The sequence below is a fragment of the Taudactylus pleione genome, unplaced genomic scaffold, assembly GCF_031769625.1.
Source record: "Taudactylus pleione unplaced genomic scaffold, aTauple2 ptg000129l, whole genome shotgun sequence".
Classification (NCBI taxonomy): Eukaryota; Metazoa; Chordata; class Amphibia; order Anura; family Myobatrachidae; genus Taudactylus; species Taudactylus pleione.
Window position 1 is genome coordinate 21,380,330 of NW_028284531.1, and position 20,781 is coordinate 21,401,110.

Consider the following 20,781-nt stretch of genomic DNA (forward strand, 5'->3'; position numbering starts at 1 on the left):
AAGCCTCCGGGCAGAGGCATCAATTGCTTGAAGAATCTGCTGCAGAGCACTCATACTGAAGGTGGACAGCCAGGGACAAATAATTCACTGGAACAAAAGGCTGTGCGTGTGTCTTGAGACCACGGTAAAAGAATAACAGGAGAGACAACAGGCACACATCCAGACCGTGCAGCCACCAGAGGATATACAAGGTTGTCCAGTAACCAGGAAATCAGGATGCACCGCACTTTATCCAGTCAAAATGGCCGCCGAGACTGAGGGACGCCACCAGCAATAAGCAACAGCGGGACCTGTATGAGGTAACGAAGGAGCAGAGGCACCACCAGGTTGAATGAGGTCAGCAGCAGCACCCAAGAAGGAGCCCAGCGACGAGGCAGCAGTGGCTAGCACACCGCACACCCAGGCACCGGATCTCGCAACAGGAACCACAGAGGAGATAGACAGCGGAGCTCACTCCCAGGGCACCATAGAAGACAGCCAGCAGCCCGGACAAATCTTGCAGGTAAGGAGGCTTCAGCGCACAGCCGTGGGAGCCGGGGAAGGAGTCAGGGACACCAGGGATTAGAGAGGCAGAGGACCTGGCCAGACTATTTATCCGAGAAATAGCAAGGAGACACCGCCCAGCACCAGACTCCGAGGAGACAGGAGAGGATGTCCCAACAAAATAGTCACTCCAGGGGGAAGAGCATCAGTTAGCAGGATAGAAAACAGGATTTTAACGAGAAAGCCAGGAGAATGCAACCTACGCCATGTTGCTTCAGGCCACGCCCCCCCAGAGAAAAGGATTTGACAGCACAAAAATCCTGTTCTCATTTGAAATACATGCAGTCTGAACATACTAGCAGTTTTTGTGGATATAAAAGAAATTAAATATAGAGATCGTTTTCTCCTTACTGATTGTCCTGTCTCTGGATTCTCTATTTGCTGAATTGCTCACACCAACACCAACCCAGGCCATAGCACAGTGAACAGGACTTAGAAAGTTGGGATGTAGTTGATTGGATAAGCTGCAGCAAAGGGAGAGAATCCCCTGACTGTGGGCCGGATTCAATTAGTGGCGATAATATTGGTGTTTTTTTTTTTTTATTGCCGATACTATGGCACCTGCGATAATAGGATAGACTGAAACAGGCGAAAAGTTTTCTCCATCTCAGACCAGGAGAAATAAAATGCTAAATCCCTTTGTTTGCCTAAAAATGTTGGGATTTCTTTCAGAACCCATTGGAAAACCACCCCCCCCCCCTTCCTTCCAGATAGATGAATGACCCCAAAGTGTATTCGTAAGTTGTGTACTTTGGCATAAATTGACCGCACAAATTTTGGGTGAAAAAAAAAATTTGTTGAAAATGATAGAAAGCTAAAAAAAAATTCCAGGAAAATTACTGTTCCACGTAAATTGGGGGTACGTTAAAATGGGTACAGGTATATTTTCATGTCTTAAAAACGCAATTTTAAAAACCGATAAAAAAACGCCTACTTGCGACTGCTTGCGATTTTTAAAACACTTGACGCATCCATACTGTTGCCCGAAAAATCAGACCCAATACGGTAAACCACTTTCAACGTTTTTTTTTCACCCAAAATTTGTGTGGTCGTTTTTACGCAACTTAAGAAAATTTTTTGGGGTAATTTATCATTAGGTGGGTGTCCAAAGGGTTCTGAAAGAAATCCCCACATTTTTAGGTAAAAATAGGGATTTTGCATTTTTTTTCTCCTGGTCTGAGATGGAGAAAACTTTTTGCCTGTTTTTTGGCAAAAAACGGATGATATGGGCCGTTTTTCGCCGCTAATTGAATACGCCCCTGTGTCCTAAACAAGAAGCATATATACTTTATTTCAAATAACTTAGGATCTGGTCAGATTTGAAAGATTTGAATTCATATTATGTGAATGTAATTTTAATATGCATTTTTACATGGTATATGTTTTAAATTGTATTTATTATTTCTTGAAATGAATTATTTGCCGGTATTATGGATTAATTTTACATACACTTAATGGTCTATGTACTAAGCCTTGGAGAGAGATAAAGGGCCTTATTCAGAGATGGATGAATTTGCAGAGCCGCGCACAAGTGACTGTGCAATTCGGTCCATCTCTGATAGAAATACAGAAGGAGGTGCCAGACATCTTCTTGCTGCATTTGCAATCCCAGCACTGAGACCGGCATCGCCAGCTGGGATCACCATTGTGACTGATGGTTGCTCCTTTGATTAGGCTGTGGGAGCTGAAGCTTTCCGCAGCCTGGCCGGTGCCTGGTCACGTAAAAGACTAGGAATCTGCATCCACTGACGCAGACCCTGGCTTCGTCCCTCCCGGAAAATGGGTGCGATAGCCAGCCACGCCCTCACTCCACCCCCCAAAAGCTGCAGCATGTCAATCATGCTGATCACAGGACCCGTTCTGCTCATGTGCAGAGCGGGTCCTGCACAGACGCAAACCCCTCAACATCGGAGATGTACGTTAATCAACAGGTTAATGTACGTCTCTGAATCAGGCCCAAAGTACCAACCAATCAACTTCATACTGTCACTTTACAGGCTGTGTTTGAATAATGACAGGAGCCGATTGGTTAATCTCTCTCCACTTTATTTCCACAGCTTAGTACATAGACCCCCTAAATTTTATGGATCTTCTTAATTTTTCAGGTGAACTTACAGGAGAGGAATGTAAGAAGCAGATTATAAACAGTCTGTGTTCTAGCAGGTATGTACATTTTTTTCAGGTATCCTTATTTAACCAGAACTTTGTTTACATTGTAAATTCTAATTTGTGTTGGAGTCTCTTTGTATGTAACATATCATTCCTATTTTCTTTTGTATGAAATATTGCAAATGAACAATAACTGTAAAGATTTGGAGACCAAGATATGACTGCTGCCATGGCTGGGCTGATCAGCAAGTCACAGGAGAGGGGTACATTGTTCCCTTTTAGGGTACTAAGCTGACTTCCCAGGACACATTTCCATAGTCTCATAGGTTGCATGTGTATCTGATAATCTGTCAGTGGAAATTATTGTTCTAAAGTGATACTTGTATATAATGGTGTTTTACATTGTATATGTTTTATTCATCACTCTCTTGTTTTTTTTTTTTTTTTTTACAATGTCTCTTAGGGTGTTAGTATTATGTAAAACAGAGCAGAAATGAAATATTATGCATTGGGTTTTTTTGGTGAAAATTAATTTAGGACTACAAAGTAAAGTTGCCTCATTAATTTTGTTAAAACCTTAAGTTTAATATTTGTTTTTAATAATTGTATGACACTGTTTTTTTCAGATGGGATCCGCAATGTGTAATTTTCCTTACTTCAATGTTTAGGTAAGACTACAAATATTGTTCATCTTCCCCTGCTTTATTATATTTTGATTAATAGACCCATTCAGATACCATACAGTGGTGTAAAGAGCACTTTACGGTCCATTTGGTGCTCCAGCTGCTTTTATTGAAGAGTAGTATATAATGAGTTTTTGAAGCACAGTCTTTAGTGGGGTTGGGTCCAGGATCCTTATACTTGCCTTCAGGCGGTTGGGATGGTGACAGCAAGAATTCCGACGCCTGAGCGTAAGTATACTAACCCTAATCTCTAGCCCTCCCCCTAACCCACCTTTCCCGCAGCCTAACCCTAAACCCACCCCGACACAGCCTAACCATAAACCTAACCCTCCCCCTAACCCTAAAACCTACCGTCAGGATGCTGGCAGTCAGGATTCTGGTGGTGGGATTCCGACTGCTGTTGGGATTCCAGTGCCATTATTTTGAGCACCAGTGCCCCAACCACCAGGATCGTAACTACATATCTCTATAGTTGAGCCAGGTATAAGCTAGGCTCACAGTTTCAGATCTATACACACAAAGAACACATGGGGCTGATTCAGTTTGTTTTTTTGCTTTGTTTCCAACTCCTAATCGGCCCCATGGCATTTGGGCCCCCAAAAGCATGTGTTTCTTAGCCATATCTTTCCCTTTACCTTAGATGGTTATACCCTTTTCTAGCAGAAATGCATCACTGTGTTAACTCTTTGTTATTTCAGGGATGTTTTACTAAGTGCAGAAGAACTACAGTTTGTAGTGGAAAAAGTTTTGAGACTGCTCTCTAAGGTAGATCTACAAGAAATGCCCCCACTGGTGTACCAGCTGCTTTTTCTGTCTGCTAAGGTAAGGGTGCGCTGTGTAGAAATGGCTTATATACAGTAAAATACATTTATGCTAATTATTTTCTATCTTGCACAACATTGGCTGGTACAACGTGGGAGGGGGGTTATACCAGATGTAGTGAGAGTGGAGACTTCATCATTGCCTTGTCTCCCCCTCTCTTCCTCTTACTTCATTTGTCAGTTTAGTGCCTGAGATTTCTGCCCTCATTGTGATATTTATTATACACACTATATTTTTATGTTGTGTTTTTACTTTTGTCACTCTGACCAGATAACTTAAAAGAATAAATTCCATGATAGATTCTTCATGTAAAAGAAAAAATGATGCTTAGTACTGTTGAGGTGTAGCTGCGTTAACTTACTTGGCTTATTTTTATTATATGTATTCGGAAGGTGCTAATCTTTAGTGGTGTGGAGTAGGAACACCATAATATAGGTCTGATATTGTACTATCATCCTAACAGGGTACAGTTTGCTGTTATATATTTGTTTGTTGTACACTGTCCCTTTCGTCTTCCTCCTCTAGGGGCCACAGGGATGACACTGCGTATAGCATGGAGAGGAGAGTCTGGGCACCAAATAGTTTAAAATTACCCACAAGCCCAGGCTCCTCTCCTGTATACCCAGCCACTGGACCTCAGTTTGAGTCTGGAGCCGCAAGAGCTGGATACTGTTTTTAGGGGGGCTGCTTTAGGTGGTCCTCCGCAGTTATTTTCTTTTAATTACTTATTTCCGAATGAGTGAGCAGTGTAAGACGCCCCTACTGCTGCTCCACCATCCCAGCACTGGCGACTGGGTCAGTGACTTCAACTCCAGACCACCCAGATGCATTCAGGGAGCCTCGTGTTCGTGGGTTCTACCACCGGGGTAGGAGACCTCAGGCGGTACTGGCAGTGGGGTCTCCCGGTCACCCGCGCTCCCCACTAGGCCACCAGGGATGTGTTATGGAGCATGGTGCTGCTTATTAGCAGCAGCGGCCATGTTTCCTGGGCTTCAGCAAGACGGGTGGCAGGCGCTCCCTGTTAGCCCCTCCCCCAACCCTGGTTGAGTGCTTTCCCTCGGCGGCCAGCAAGCCCCAGGCAAGATACTTCCTCCTCTCCTCCTGAATGCTAAGCGCCCATTTTTCCTCATAGCCTGTCTCAACGTCGGAGAGAGAAGCTGGGCTCCGGTCTCCTCTCATAGCCTGCTCCCAGCAGCTGTGTTGTACATATTGCTCCTTCCTGCTATATTGGCTGGTTTGTTGAGCACTAATAGCCCATATTTCTGCATTGACCGGTCTGTGTGTATGTAAGTAGTTGTACTTTTATCTGTGTCTCTGTACCTGCTGTGGTTACTGGTCACCTGGGGAACATCCCTTGCAGGGGTGAGTACAGCTACCAGTATATTTATTCTGATATATACTAACACTGTTATAAAGACCCTTTTTGCCTACAAATATCCTCAATTGCTTATTTTGGTGTGTGGGGATTTCTACGACTCTCAGGATGTCCAGAAATAAGACTACAAAGGAAGTATGCGATACAGTGTTGCGCACATGTAAGAATTGTGTTAATGTAATTTCTCCTCTGCATCCGGAGAATGATGGCCTTTGTGTCAATTGCTTTACGGCCCTGCAACAGGCGACTTTGTCCGTTGCATCCAGTCAAGAACTGGCCTGCGCGTCCAGGTTAACCGGTAATGTCGAAGTTTGCAGACCAGATGGCAGTTCCAGCGCCCCCTGTCTCTACCGCTGTGCATCAGATTCCCATGGCGGAGCGACCCTGGAAGCAATCTTTTGCACAGTCAGTCCAGGGGTTAGCTCAGGTGTCTGCGTCCTTTCAGCAGATGCTAGATAAATTCAGGGCTCCCAGACACAGGACTGCTGCACACGAAAGCTTTACTCCTTTATCTGGGGAAGGTTCAGACTCAGAAGTGTCTTCAGATGGCCAAGCCTGTGCTTCCATTACCTCTGACATTGAGACGTCTTTCATCCCAAAGGAGGCTATGGGCCTGATTCAGCAGTGAACGCAAGTTTACTGCTGATTGCAGATTCCCAATTATCGGGAATCTGCACGTGCGAAGGACCCATTCTGCAAGTGTGCAAAATGAGTCCTGCGTAGACGCACGCAGACCCTTGAATGCCTGTGCCTGCGTGCAGCTTTGCAGTTGCGATCCTTGCTGAATCAGGTCCTATGTCTCCAGTAGACGTAGAGGCTCTTACCAGAGCAGTTAAGTTCATTCTCCTCGTGGAGGACTTAGAGCAGCCTCCCAGATCCAAGGCATCTGTATTTAAGAGGCAAAAGAAGACAGTTATGGAATTTCCGTCTTCCGCACTACTAGAGGACCTCCTAGCGGAGGCGTGGACTTGACCCTAGGCTCTTTCAAGTTTCCAAGCGCATTGCTACCTTTTACGCTCTCCCAGCAGCGGATAGGGCTAAGTGGGAGTCTTATTAGGTCATCCCTCCTTCTTGGAAGGGGGGAGGGGGCAAAAGCTGTCGGCCGCTGGGCAGATGCTTTTTTGGATGGGCTCACCTGAGGTACGCACAGTTGTGACATGGTGACCTTGGTTATGCATGTTAGAGAGGCAGCTTCCTCTCTCTCTGAAGCGGCCATAGATTCAGGGATATTGACTTCTAAGGTATCGGCTTCTTCAATAGCAACTAGAAGAGTGCTCTGGTTGCGAACCTGGAAGGCCGACACGGAATCCAAGAAGGCTTTAAAAGCACTTCCCTATTCGGGAGACATTCTGTTCGGTCTGGAATTGGACAAGATAGTGGCTTCGCTAGCAGCATCTAAGTCTGTTTTCTTACCGTCGATTGCCACTCCCGGACCTAGGAATGAAGTCTCTCGTTCCTTTCGTCCGCAGGACAAAGCCAGAGGTCAATCCTTTCCCAGAAGCCAGGGTTCGGTTCCCAAAAGCTTGAAAACCCAGAGATAAGCAACCCTGGTCCACTAGACGTTAGGCTGCCAAGCCAGCAGACAAGCCTGCCGCATGATGGGGCGGGCCTCCACCCTGGAGACCTTGGGGTGAGAGGGAGGCTTCTTTGCTTTTTTGGCAGTGTGGATGCAGACCACGACAGACCCTTTGGTCAATGTCTCAGGGCTACGCTATCACATTTTGGCAGCATACGCTTTTCCGCGGTCTTCTCACACAGCCAGGAAAGGCAGAAGCTCTCTCATGGCCTGTTCCCCTGTCGCAGAGAGGGTTAGGCTTTTACGCCAATCTGTTTCTGGTACAGACGCCGGACGGCTCCTTTTGACCCACTCTCAATTTGAAACACCTGAACAATTTCTCCCGGATTCCCAAATTCTGCATGGAGTCCCTACGGTCCATCATTCTAGCCTTGGAACCAGGGGACTTTATGGCATCGTTGGATATCCAGGATGCTTATTTGCATATCTTGATATAAGCCAATTATCAACACTTCCTCAGGTTTGCAGTATAAACCAGCCATTATCAGTCGTTACCCTTTGGTCTGTCCACGGCCCCTTGTGTGTTCGCGAAGGTCATGGCTGTAATGGCAGCACATCTTCACTGCAGGGACGTCAAAATCGTATCCTACCTGGATGACTTGCTTCTTCTGGCCCAGTCTCTGACAATTCCCCAGAGTTGCTCTGGCTGGGCCTTTTTCAGGGCATCACCACTTAATTCACATAGATATTTTTTCATCACCTTTATATTTGTTTGTCTATTATTTATGTAATTTTAATTCTTTCTCATTATATTAACACTATTGATTTATCTTTACACATCTATACTTTACACTTCACTATTACCTTTTTTCCCTTTTTCGTGTGATGCCCTGGTGATGGTCCTTGGCTAGAAACTTTTGGGGTGCCTTGCGCCTCGGACGTGAGCCCCATAATGTTAGGGACGCGGTATAGAGGAGCCTTGACGTTGGCCCGGCGCTTATTCATATATTTACAAATGTATGTTACCAATTCCTCTGAATTTCTATTATTATGTTGGATTCAAGTATTTTTGTTGCTATTGCTGCAGTGTGCTGGAGGGAAAATTCCTTTTCTTTGTAGTTCAGTGTAAACCCCCGCCCTTTACAAGCACCTGTGCAATGTCATTAAGCTGATGTGAGCGACCACCATACTTTTTGTTTGCAATTCTCAGAGATCACATCCATCTGACAGCAGAGCTACAGTCACTAGGATGAAAAATCAATTGGTGGAAATCCACACTAACTCCGTCTCCGGAGATGCTACATTTAGGAGCTTTGTTGGTTTCCAGAGCTCAGAGAGTCTTCCTCCCTCTGGATAAGATCTTGACCTTACAAGCCAGAATATGCACCTTTCTAGGCCAGCGTCGAGTGTCCATACACTTGTGCATGCAGATTCTGGGGTCTTTGGTCTCAACGTTCGACATGGTGGAGTACGGTTAGTTCTACTCTCCGCCTCTTCAAGGGGTAATTCTAAAACGATGGATCAAGTCTCTTCCCAACCTCAAGGTACAGACTCATTCTCCGAAGGTAGCACGTCTCTCCCTACTGTGGTGGCTCCAGCGCTCACATCTGGACAAGGGCTGCCCCTTTTGGATCCAGGACTGTATCCTACTCGTCACCGATGCAAGCCTTCAGGGGTGGTAACCTGACATCTAACCTTTCAGGGTCGTTAGACGTGTCAGGAGAGCTAGCTTTCCATCAACATCCTGGAACTTTGTGCCGTATACAGGGCCCTGTGTCAGGCACAGCACCTCTTTCAGGTATGCCAGATAAAGGTACAGTTGGACAATGCAACCGTGGTGGCCTACATAAACCACCAGGACGGCATTCGCAGTCAAGGAGCCATGCAGGAAATCAGCAGAATTCTTTGTTGGGCGGAGCATCATCTTCCTGTCCAGTCTTCATCCCCGGAGTTCCGAATTGGGAAGTGGACTTCCTAAGTAGTTAGGACTTTCATGCAGATGAGTGGGTGCTGCATCCAGATATCTTCCAACTACTAGTCCGCCGTTGGGGCCTGCCGCACATAGACATGATGGTGTCTCGTCACAATCATCAGTTACCGAGATACTGCTCTGGCACCAGGGATCCAGAAGCTCTCCTGGTGGATGCCTTAGCGGTTCCTTGGAACTTCCCTCTGATTTACATTTTTCCTCCGATCTCAATGATTCCTCCTTGTGAGGTTCGCAGATCTGCTGGGCCTCTCCATAGACTCATCACTGCGTCTTCCCCTGCGGCCGGTTCTTCTGTTTCATGGTCCATATTTCCATCCGGATCTGACCTATCTCGCTTTGACGGGGGGTGTTTCTTGAGACATCTGTCTTAAGGGCGAAAGGATTCTCCAGGAGGGTCGTTTGGACCATGCTGCAGGCTAGGAAGCCTCCTTCGGCGCGTATATATCACCGCGTTTGGCGTGCCTCCTTTTCTTTGTGTACGACTACGGGTTTTAACCCCAGGTCTTTCTGCCTATCCCATACCCTTTTCTTTCTGCGGACAGGTCTGGATTTAGGCCTCCAGCTCTCGTCCTTGAAGGTCTAGGTTTCGGCTTTGTCCGATCTCTTCTAAAGATCTCTTCTAAAGGTAGATAGCACTGCTCCCAGATGCGCAAACCTTTTTCCAGGGAGTTCTGCACATTCAGCCACCGTTCGTGTCTCCCTGAGACCTGTCTGGTTTTCCGAGCTTTCCCTTTGAGCCGTTACAGACGGTTAATTTGCGCTGGCTCACAAGGAAAACTGTTTTTCTAAGAGCCATCGCATCGACCCAGAGGGTGTTTGATTTGAGCGCTCTATAATGTCGGTCCCGATTCCTTATTTTCCATTTGACAGTGCTGCGGACTTGTCTGGGTTACCTTCCCAAGGTAACCCACATAAATCACTCTTCACATAAATTGGGAAATTGTGGTATCTGCTTTCATATCTGCTCATACTTTCATACGCTTTTACGCTTTTGTTACTTTTGCGTCCTCAGATGCTGCCTTTGGGCGTTCTGTGCTCACTGCAGCTCAGGAGCGTCCCCGCCCATATGGGCGGGGACAGCTTTGGGACGACCCAGTGTCATCCCTGTACCCCCTAGTGGAGGAAGAAGAAAAGGAAACTTATGTTGCTTACCAGTTAAGTCTCTATCTTCAACTCCATAGTGGGCACAGGGCGCCCACCCTGATGTACCTGTCTGCCTGGGTGTGTTTCTTTGCTGACCTGTCCGGCTGTACTTTCCATGGTTGTATGATTCTGTGTGTGTGCAAGACTTCTCCTCCTCTCCTCTGCCTCGCTCCTGCCGTGGGCTTGCAAACTAAACTGAGGTCCACTGGCTGGGGGCTAGGTATAGAGGAGAGGAGCCTGGGCTTGTGGGTAATTTTCATGAACAATTTGGTGTCCAGACTCTCCTCTCCAGGCTTGACCCAGTGTCATCCCTGTGCCCCCTATGGAGTCGAAGAAAGAGACTTAACAGGTAAGCAACATGTCTCCTTTTTATTTGTGTGGGGCTGAACAGCAGGAGATTTTGAAAAATGACTGATGCAGACAGTTTCCTTCCTTCATTGAGAAGTGTTCACTTGTTTGCTGAGACAAACTTTACCCCATTCTCTTAATCCAATCTAGTGAACACGGGACCTGATTCATTACGGTTCGCTATTTCGATCGCAGCTGTGATTACCCAGGCAGGTCTGCTGCGAAAATATGCTAATGACTGCAGTCGCAAAACTATTATAGAGACACCCAAAGCCAGCATAGAGACGCCCACTACCACTTTCGCACATCCGTAATACCTTGCAGTCCTGCATTCACATCAGTAACATCTGTCCCTCACGCAGAATTACAACAGGTCTGACCTTACTCAGAAATTGCTAACCTCATCGCACGCAGTGAGTACACAAGCTGCATATGCTGTTGCAGTGGCTAATTTATGGACGCTCCTGTAATGGCATTCAAACGGAATGGCACGTCTGTGTTTCTCCGACCACTCCACGTCACCAACCTCAAGTGCTGCCGTCCCGTCCCTCTGTTTGCAATGGCTTTGTATCTGCGTAGGTGAATGCAGAGCGATCGCAATGCTAACTCGCGCATCGCAATGCATACGCATGCGCAGTACACAACATACGGCCGTCTGCGTATGCTATCGCAATAGCGATCCATGCTGAATCGGGCCCACTGTTCGCCATGGGGTGTAGAGTGCTCTGAGGAATCGCCATATTAAACTACACTTCTTTGAAGGCTCACCCCTCCTTTCAACATCCCATAAGCCCCTCTGAAGCAAACAGGAATCAGTCTGCTTTATGTGACTGGAGTAGATGCCAACTTGAAATGGTTGCAGTAGCAGCTTCGTTTTTTTAAGAATCAGGCAGATACAGCTGACTTGGACCCGCAGCGGAGCCTTAGACCGCACGCAGGTACATGCGGCTTGCCTCCACAGCACAGTACCTTCTCTCTCACAGTGATTAAGATGGTGCATACAGCAGTTTGCCCCTCTAGTACCCGCTGAAGGGGTAAATAATGGGGGATCCTATAATGTGTTTGATCCCCACTGTCCTGGTCAGTCCCCTCAGCATGCTGGCAAGGGAAGGAGCCTATTTGTGTGGGAATATGCACAAGGGATGATTGTTAAACTAGTTAGCCTTCCTGCTGTTTCTACAGGATGATATTGGTTGCTGAGTGCAGGGAAAACACCCCGGCTGCTATTGCTGTGTTTAGTGTATTTTTATTGCATACTGAACATTTTATATCCGCTATGTGTGTGCTGGGGTTCTCCTGTCTGTGATTGAATATGGCATCATTTCTCTCTGACTGGAACCTCTAGCTCTCTCTGTCCTGTCAGTTTGAGAGGATATTTTGTTTTCCTAAATTCTGTGTTTGACAGTTACAATTTGGGTGTTGCAGTTTCTCTCTCATTGTGTTTGATAGTGTTCAGCAGAATTCTGGTGTCTGTTTTTCTTTCATTATGTCTGATAAAATGTTCCAAGGCCAAAGCTGCTGGGGGGACCCTGTGGTGTACTACACCTATTTCAGTTGCCATGTTAAATGACCTCAACCTTGTCAGGACCTGTGTGGCTGTTGTACAAGTTGCTTTGCCAGAATCTGTGGGCCTCTGGAGGGGCTGCGGCTGAGGTGGACGGAGCCTGCTCCATCTACGTCATTTGGAACTGTATCTACTCCCGTTCTCCTTCCTTCCCCGCCCCTTTGTGCTGCAATCTTTCCAGGGTCTTCCGGCAGGGGTCCAGGAACGTCCTTTGGTCCAGGCCCTGAAAAAGAATATGGCTGTTATGGCTGCTTCTGTGGAATGGCGCTTTGAAGCTACATTAACTTGCGCACCACACAAATGTCAAGTGTCTCTGCCTTGTCACTGGTGGAGGATGGTGGGGTTCAAAGAGAATCAGATCTGGAGGACGTTGAACAGTGGGAAGAGGCTTCTCCCAGTGGACTGGATGCAGAAGATTTCATTCTTTTAATCTGGCAAACCTTAGATTTTGACGAGCCAGTAAAACCTGTGCTGCCGGCGGTCTCTACTTAAAAAGTCAAAAAAGCAGACTGTCCTTTTTCTACCTTTTTCCTGTTACAGGATTTCCTAGGAGATGCATGGCAGAAACCTGACAAGAAGTATCAGGTGCCGCAGAGATTTGTTTCCACATACATACTCATTTGCACAGGATGACTTGGGTTTATGGAAACTACACCCAGAGTGGATGTTTCAATTGCTAGTCTTGCAAAAGCAACAATTATCCCAGTTGTGGATTCTTCAAACCTGGAGGATGCTTCAGTTTGCAAGTGTGAAGGGGCATTTAAGTCTATTTTCTTGACCGCTGGCGCTTCTTTGCATCCAGTGGTAGCGGCTGCTTGGGCTAACAAAGCAGTGGAAAAATTTACATCACAGCTGGATGATGGATTGCAGGAAAAAGATGCACAATCCAATCTCAGGCCGCTGGTAAATTATCTTATGGATGTTCTAGCATATGCACTGATGGATGCAGCCCATAGTTTTTCCTGTATGTTAGCCTTGCCTATAGATGCCAGACTTATCAACAGTTGTGAGTCTGACATGGAGTCTAAAAAGGCACTTGCGTCATTGCTGCTTGAAGGTTCAGTGTTTGGTTCACAGTTGGACTCCATTTTAGCAGATCTGGCTGCCAGAAAGAAGGCCTTTTTCCGGTGAGTGTGTCCAAACCATGCAGTCCGTGGTTTTGGTTTTCCGGGAGATCCAAAGGAGCCCCTTCCAGAACATATTCTGGTGGCTTCTGTGGAGGTTACCGAGGGAGGTAGGCAATCTAAACCTGCTTGATGTGTTCTGTCCCCATCATGACTGGTCTGTAGTCTGCTCAATTTCTGGGATCAGTGGGTAGGAGATATTGTGGAAAGAGACTATATTCAGACTTTGCAGGTCCTTCTCCCAGTCGTTTCTTTGAAACTGCCCTTCCGAAGGACAGGTCAGTCACCTGGCTCTGTAGCAGTTGATTCAAAGGTTACTCCAGTCAGGTGTTCTTATTCCAGTACCAGAAAAACTAATAGGCCTGGGCTTTTATTCCGATTATGTTCCTGGTTCAAAAGTCAGATATGTCTTTTCGGCCCTGTCTCTGAATCAATAAATGCGAGTATCAACATTCTGCATGGAATCCCTTCAGCCTGTGATTGCTGCAATAGAGAGAGCCGAGTTTCTGATGTCTATAGATGTAAGTTACTCTTACTTGAATATTTGGGAAGGTCATCACAGCCTGCTCAGGTTTGCAGTAGGGGAGGACGATTTATAGTTCAGAGCACTGCCCTTTAGGTTGGCCACAGTGCCCTGGGTCTTTACCAAGATAATGGTGATAATGATAGTCTTTCTGCGGTCAAAGGAGTGACAGTTATTCCATACCTGGACGACCTACTGATAAAGATGAAGTCCGCATCACTTTTTCAGGGCCATCTTCTTTTGGCAGTAGAGACATTGGAGGCTCACATATGGATAATCAATTATCCCAAATTTCATCTGGTTCCTTTGCAGCGCCTGTTGTTTTGTGGCCTTCTGTTCGACACTGGGGCCTTTCGGGACTTCTGGAAGACAAGATCTCAATAGTCTACAAACCGGTGTTGGCAATATTTGCTTTCAGACTGGTGTCAGTTATGGAGTATGGTGTCCTGTTTCAAGGCTGTTCCCTACTAACTTTTCCATTCTTAGACTTTTCAGGCTTAGTTGCTGGCCCAGTGGTCCAGGTCAAATCCCCGCTTGGAGATTGAGTATTTTAGATTGTCCCCAGCGATTTGTCAGTCCCTACTTTGGTGTCTGGCCAGGAGTCAGTCAGGGGCGGCTCCTGTCTGTAGAGTCATGGACTATAGTAACCACGTGTGTCAGTCTCTTTGGTTGGGGAGTGTCACATTGGGTCTTCGGTTTCCGGGTCTTTGGTCCAGAAAGGAGGCAAGACTCCTCATAAATGTCCTAGAGCTCCAGGCAATTCACCAAGCTTTGTTCGCAGCTCAGAGCTCTCTTCAGGGCATACCATTTCAGATTCAATCTGACAATGCCACCAGGGGGTATCCGCAGTGCGTTGGCATTGGGGGAGACTGCCAGGAGTTTCCGTTGGGAGGTTTGATCCACTGATTATAAGTGGTCTTCATCCTAGGAGTAGATAACTGGGAAGCTATATACTGTACGTCAGCAGATATGTCATCCACGCAAGAGAATGGTCCCTGCATCCCGATATGTTCACCCAACTATTGCAGCCCTGGGGGCTGCCAGAAGTGGACTTAATGGCTTTTCGGCTAAACCACAAAATGCAGTGGTGCGGGGCTCGAACCAGGGATCCTCAGGCGAATCTGGTGAATGCCTTAACATAACCTTGGCCATTTGGGTGCGTATCTCTTCCTGACAGTTCCTCTGATTCCCCGGTTTATTAAGGAAATCCAGGCAGAAAAGACTGCCATCATCCTAATGGTTCTGAATTGGCTTCGGCGGGCTTGCTATGCTGATAACCTTCTTTTGGCGACTTCCAGTACACACAGACCTGCTCAGCCAAAGTTCTGTCCTGCACGCAGACTTTGCTCGGTTGGTTTTAACAGCATGGCTGTTTAAGCCATGATTCTCTGGACTGATGTTTTTTTCTGACTGGGTCATCCAGACGATGATCAAGGCCAGAAAACTGATGTCTTCCGACTTCCGAAAAGTATTATAGGGTTTAGGACCGTTAATTTGGTATTGGTGGCATTGCAAAAATCTCCTTTTCTCTTACATCCATTCAGGGGGACACTGCTTACCATGGAGATGTTCCAAAGCTGCCCCTATGGGAGGGTACGCCTAGCCACTGCAGCATGCAAAACTTTGGGCCTGAAGGTGGTGTCCTCCACAAACACATTGAATTTATAAAATTCTGTAAATATTTGAACTGATGACCAGGTGGCTGCCTTCCATAAGCGCTCCACCAATGGACCATGCAGTGCTCACTGACCTGGTCGAATGAGCCACAATACACTCTGGAACAGGAACATGTTCCGAAACGTACACCTGTCGTATAGCCACTGTTATCCATCGCGCTATAGACATCTTGTACATGGGCCAACCTCTCTTATGCACCTCACACAGACTGAAAAGACTATCCACTTTTCTCACGAGAGCAGAGCGTTCAACATAAACCCGTAAGGCTCGCACAACATCCAGCAAGTCATCATCTTCACCTGACTACCAATCCTGAGACAAGGCAGGAATAACAATTTCCTGATTTAAATGAAAATAAGGCATAGGCTGCAGAACTTCCCTTGAAGAAGAAATGACACACATCTTGCAGAAGAAATGGCCAATAAGAAAGCCACCTCCCACGTGAGATACTTACATTCAACAGCATTAATAGATTCAACAGCATTAATAGTCTCAAAATAGGCTTTTTGGTACTTGCCATTAAATCCGTTTCTCTTGATCCATCTGAGGGACACTGTGCAACCCCTTGTTGTTGTTGTTGTTGTTGTTGTTGTTGTCGTCTACTACATGTTTCTTAAGTGTTTGTTTATGTGTAGTATGATTGACTTTTTGTTGAGTGGGCTGTCTTTTAGGGCTTTATAAAGTTTGCCTGATTCTTGTTAGCTCCGGTGGTGCTTATGGGATATAGAGAGGAGGGGTTAGCTTACAAACAAGTGTAGCTTGATGTGCTGACTACTCATAGCGCCCTCTACACCCTGTGGTGAGCAGTGTATCCCAGATGAATCAAGAGAAACGGATTTAACTGTGAGTCCCAAATATCCTATTGTATCCAGTTTGGCAAGTAGAGAATTGTATTTATTAGTAAGTACATAAATCCCAGTTCTTGTATTCTGTAAGGTAAGGGATATCCTTCTACACAAGTTACGAGAGCAGCTGTCATTCCTAAGTGTGCAAACGTTCTGTTAACTTATGTTTTGGAAATCAGAGTTCATTCTTCTTTACTACACAGAGACTTGATGTAGTTACTTGTCCTACAACAATGTAACATTTAAAGTTAAAACTGCTTTTTTCTTCATGTAATGTAGTTTAATTTTTTTTTTGCTTTGCTTTAACAATGTAGCCTTTAAAATTAAAACTGCTTTTTCTTCATTTAATGTAGTGTATAGTGTATTGTAATGTTTGTTTTTGTTTGTCCATGCAGGGGAGCAAAAAAAGCATACTGGAAGGAATTATAAATGTTTATAATGATTTGGATCAAAAGCTGATGACGGAGGCTCAGAATGAAGAGTAAGTAATTCATAATATAAACATTTTCTATCTCTTTCTTTCTTCCTCTCTCTCTGTCTACCCCCCCCTACCACCTTCTCTCTCTGTTGGGATGCAGTTAATTTACCACCAGGGAGGGGGTTTGGGTGTTAGGTTTAGGCACCCCAGGGGGGATTTAGGCTTAGGCACTCCGCCGGGGAGGGTTAGGGTTAGGCTAGGGGGGCTTAGGGTTACCCTGCCGGAATGGTTAGGTTTAGGGTTACCCCCCTGGAAAGGTTAGGTTTAGGATGTGGGACGGGCGGGTTAGGTTTAGTCTCCCCTGGGGGGGGGCTTAGGGTTAGACACCACACCGGGAGTTTTAGGGTTAGGCACCCCCAAGGGAGGGTTATGGGGGGGACAAGGGAGGGCTAGCATACTTACGAGCAGCCATTGGTATTTCATACTGATTCCCTCTCTGTCTCCCCCACGCCCCCCATCTCTCTTTGTCTCTATCCCCGCCCCTTAATATCATGAGCCATCTGGTTTTTCGTGGTGTCCCAATGACAATATGGGGACAATTTGAGCTTTACAAAATTGTCCTGGTTTGTCATATTTATTCTGCTTTTATTTATAGCTCATTAGATTTGGTCAATTCAACTATACCAAAAGAACAACTTCGTCAGGTTGAGGGTACCATCATATTACATATTGTCTTTGCGATTAAATTTGACCAGGATTTGGGCCGAGAGCTAGTGAAGGTATGTATGAAAATTATTTTACAACTTTTAATTGATATACACACACTATGAATAGTATAACACACATGCCCCAGACATATAAATATCTTATTACAGCATACTGAAATCTTTGGGCTGTACAGGCTTAGCTCTGCTACAGGAAGACAGTTTTTTTGTTTTAATAATAAATGTACATAGGTGTGATTTTGTTTTTTTGTTTTTCTCTACGCTGTCTATGGCAACATTATTCATTCATGTTATAGATCATATTTCTTCCTTTTTAATTCTCTTGTGTCCAAACGGACAGAGGAAAAGGGATTTAACGTAAGTTTTCAAAATCCTGTTTGCATAAAAGTTAAAAAAAAAATGTTTATTTGTTAATAGCATTATAAGTTTACACTAACTTATCAGAGCAGATTAGCCGTTTTCCATGGAACTATTAAGGTGCATACACACACGATTTTTTGAACGATTATCGATAACTATATCGTGCAATCGTTGAAAAAATCGTTCACTTTCTGGTTAAAATGATGAACGATTATCGTTCATGCGCGTTCACGTTTGTAGTTTGTAGTTCAGTCAGACTGACCAACTCAACGATTTTCTGAAGGGAATATGCAAAAATCGTTTGTAGTTCAAAAAAATTGTTCATTACATTTAGTAAATGAACAATTTTAGTAAACGATTTTTGTTAATTTTTCCCTTGAAAAAATGAACGAAAATCGTTTACTAAAATCGTTCATTTACTAAATCGTTGTGTGTGTGTGTATGCAGCTTTACTATTTCTTCAGCTGTACCAATGCTTTTGGGGTCATCTTTGCTGCGTACCATGCGGGCATGACTCGAGTATAAGCCGAGGGGGTCCTTTTTCAGCACAAAAAATGTGCTGGAAAACTCTGCTTATACTCGAGTATATACGGTAGTCTCTCTAATCCTAAATGTTTATGCTATAAAGTGGTATATAAGAAAGCTATGATTCACTATAAAACAGTCAGTCAGTGAGGAGAGACGTGATGGAGTCGGCTTGGCCAGTGACAGCAGATACCCTGCAGCAGCAATTGGGAGGGGCTGGGCTGCACATCCTAATATTAAACATGATAATAGGTGCTACCATGCTGAGACCAGTAGTTCTACAGCAAAAAGGAGAGGGGGGGGGGGGGGGGGAGGAGCAAGTGCACACTATAAGCACTAAGAATACAAATGATCAAAATATCTACAATAGACTGCAATAATTAACATGGTTTTAAATGTAAGGTTTCTTAGTACATGTTTGGCCAAAGATGTTTGCCCACCTACCACGTCACGGTGAACCTTATACAGGTGGGTCCCTAACATCTCTAATACTAACACACTAATTAATTTATCTAGGTCTTACCTATCATAGCACCTATTATCATGCTTAATATTAGGATGTGCAGCCCAGCCCCTCCCAATTCCTGTGTGTGTGTATTTAAGGTACATTCTGAAGGTGAGACCCCTTCTTTGGGCTAGCACTCTTCCTGCCTGCCCCAGGTGATTTTAACTGGCATGGGTCCTTGCATTGCAGTACACACATCTAATGGGCTCTATGATAGGTAAGTCCTTGATAAATTAATTAGTGTGTTAGTATTAGAGATGTTAGGGACCCACCTGTATAAGGTTCACCGTGATGTGGTAGGTGGGCAAACATCTTTGGCCAAACATGTACTAAGAAACCTTACATTTAAAACCATGTTAATTATTGCAGTCTATTATAGATATTTTGATCATTTGTATTCTTAGTGCTTATAGTGTGCACCTGCTCATCCCCCCCTCCCCCACCCTGCAGCAGCACTCTGGTGAGAATAGAAAAGCCTGGGCTCAGGAGATGGCAGTGTACTTGGGGCAAGGAGGATGCCGCGCCCCAGAGGCAGGGACATACCAGATGAATAATTTGCTATATTCTTTGTTTCTAAATTAAAAACTGCATATAAAATGGAGGGAGGTGTCTGAAGGGGGATGGGTGACAGACCAAAATTTGTTATACAGTCCTTACCTGAATATGTTATTCACATTCTTTTTCTGATGTTGCTGTTCAGGACCTTTTTGAAAGATATAATCCAAAGTCCATATCAGTAGTCGTTATCCAGTCGCCTAAATAAAGCAGGAACTACTCTGAGAGCATCAATTTAGGACAAAATGTCACAAGAAAATGGCTGCCAGCAGCTGGGCATCCTTTATATAGGGCTGTGACCTACATTGTGACATCATAATGCATGCAGGCAGCAGCTAGAGATGGCTGTAGCTGAGATGCACTCTGGTGAGAACAGAAAAGCCCAGGGCTCAGGAGATGGCAATGTAACTCCTTGCAGGGCGTGGGCCGGGCCCTTGAGGCGGTCTGGGCCCTGTAGCAGCTGCACTCTCTGCACTTACTACAGCTATGCCCCTGATGACACACATTTCATAATGGGGAGAATTCAATTGGAATCGGTATGAAATACTGCCGGCCGCAATAAATGCCCCTTAAGAGGCATACTGTTTCTGCAGATTTGCATGAGTGCAAACCCGCCCTTGCCGTACGCAGCCTATGTTAGAATACCTCTTTTCATTACCATTTTGTCCCTATAGGCACAGACAAGTGTGAGGAGCAGAACTGCGGAAGTCTGTGTAGTCGCCCATTTGTGTGTTCATATTTTGATTTTGCGCGGAGTGAAATCTTCCAATATGCATTGTGGAAAGTGGAGTATTTCTCACCCAGTATCAGCCCCTTTGTATCTAGTATGGCACACACTGTTCTTATATAGTATTTGTATGGCGCCACAAGTGTTCCCTTTTGCGTTGCATAGACATAAAACATAAAATGCATTATATAGGTACAACTAATACAGACAAGTACGTAACTTTATATACATAATTACAGTGCTACAATTACATAGAGAACACAAAGTGCTTTTTTATTTTCATTTTTCTAAACAATACAGTAATGTATTTTGCATTGATCCATATTTTGTTACAGGCTGGCCAGCAGGGGGACTCGAGCAGATTCTTATGTCCTTTCAGTGTTGCTCTGTTGTTGTCTGTGTCAAGAATACATAGGTTTGAAAAGCAGGTAATACCATACATCTGCCAATTTGAATCTATTTCAACAAAAGTTTTCCAGTTCTAATGAAATGCTGTGCCACAATCCTGCTTGCTTTTTCAAAAGTTTATTTGCATCTCGCCTACTGTTTGTTTAAAAATGATTTCTTGTTACGAGCATCCTAACTTCCAACCTGCTTGTTAGGTAGGGCAATAATATTTATTCAGAGGAGATCACCAGCGTTCCTCTGATCTCATCTCTGATCTGAAACTGATTAACTTGTGATTGGAAACTAAGAATCTGATT

At 45.1% G+C, this 20,781-nt stretch overlaps 1 protein-coding gene across 1 annotated transcript in view; it reads left to right on the forward strand.

Moving 5' to 3' along the window:
• Nucleotides 1-20,781, forward strand: part of FANCI (FA complementation group I) — a 135,472-nt gene that overhangs the window by 27,859 nt on the left and 86,832 nt on the right. The window contains exons 6-11 of the mRNA XM_088472958.1: nucleotides 2,649-2,706; nucleotides 3,279-3,320; nucleotides 4,034-4,157; nucleotides 16,658-16,743; nucleotides 17,336-17,459; nucleotides 20,413-20,505. Of these exons, the coding sequence (XP_088329084.1) occupies nucleotides 2,649-2,706; nucleotides 3,279-3,320; nucleotides 4,034-4,157; nucleotides 16,658-16,743; nucleotides 17,336-17,459; nucleotides 20,413-20,505 (527 nt within the window). The remainder of the gene's footprint in view (nucleotides 1-2,648; nucleotides 2,707-3,278; nucleotides 3,321-4,033; nucleotides 4,158-16,657; nucleotides 16,744-17,335; nucleotides 17,460-20,412; nucleotides 20,506-20,781) is intronic.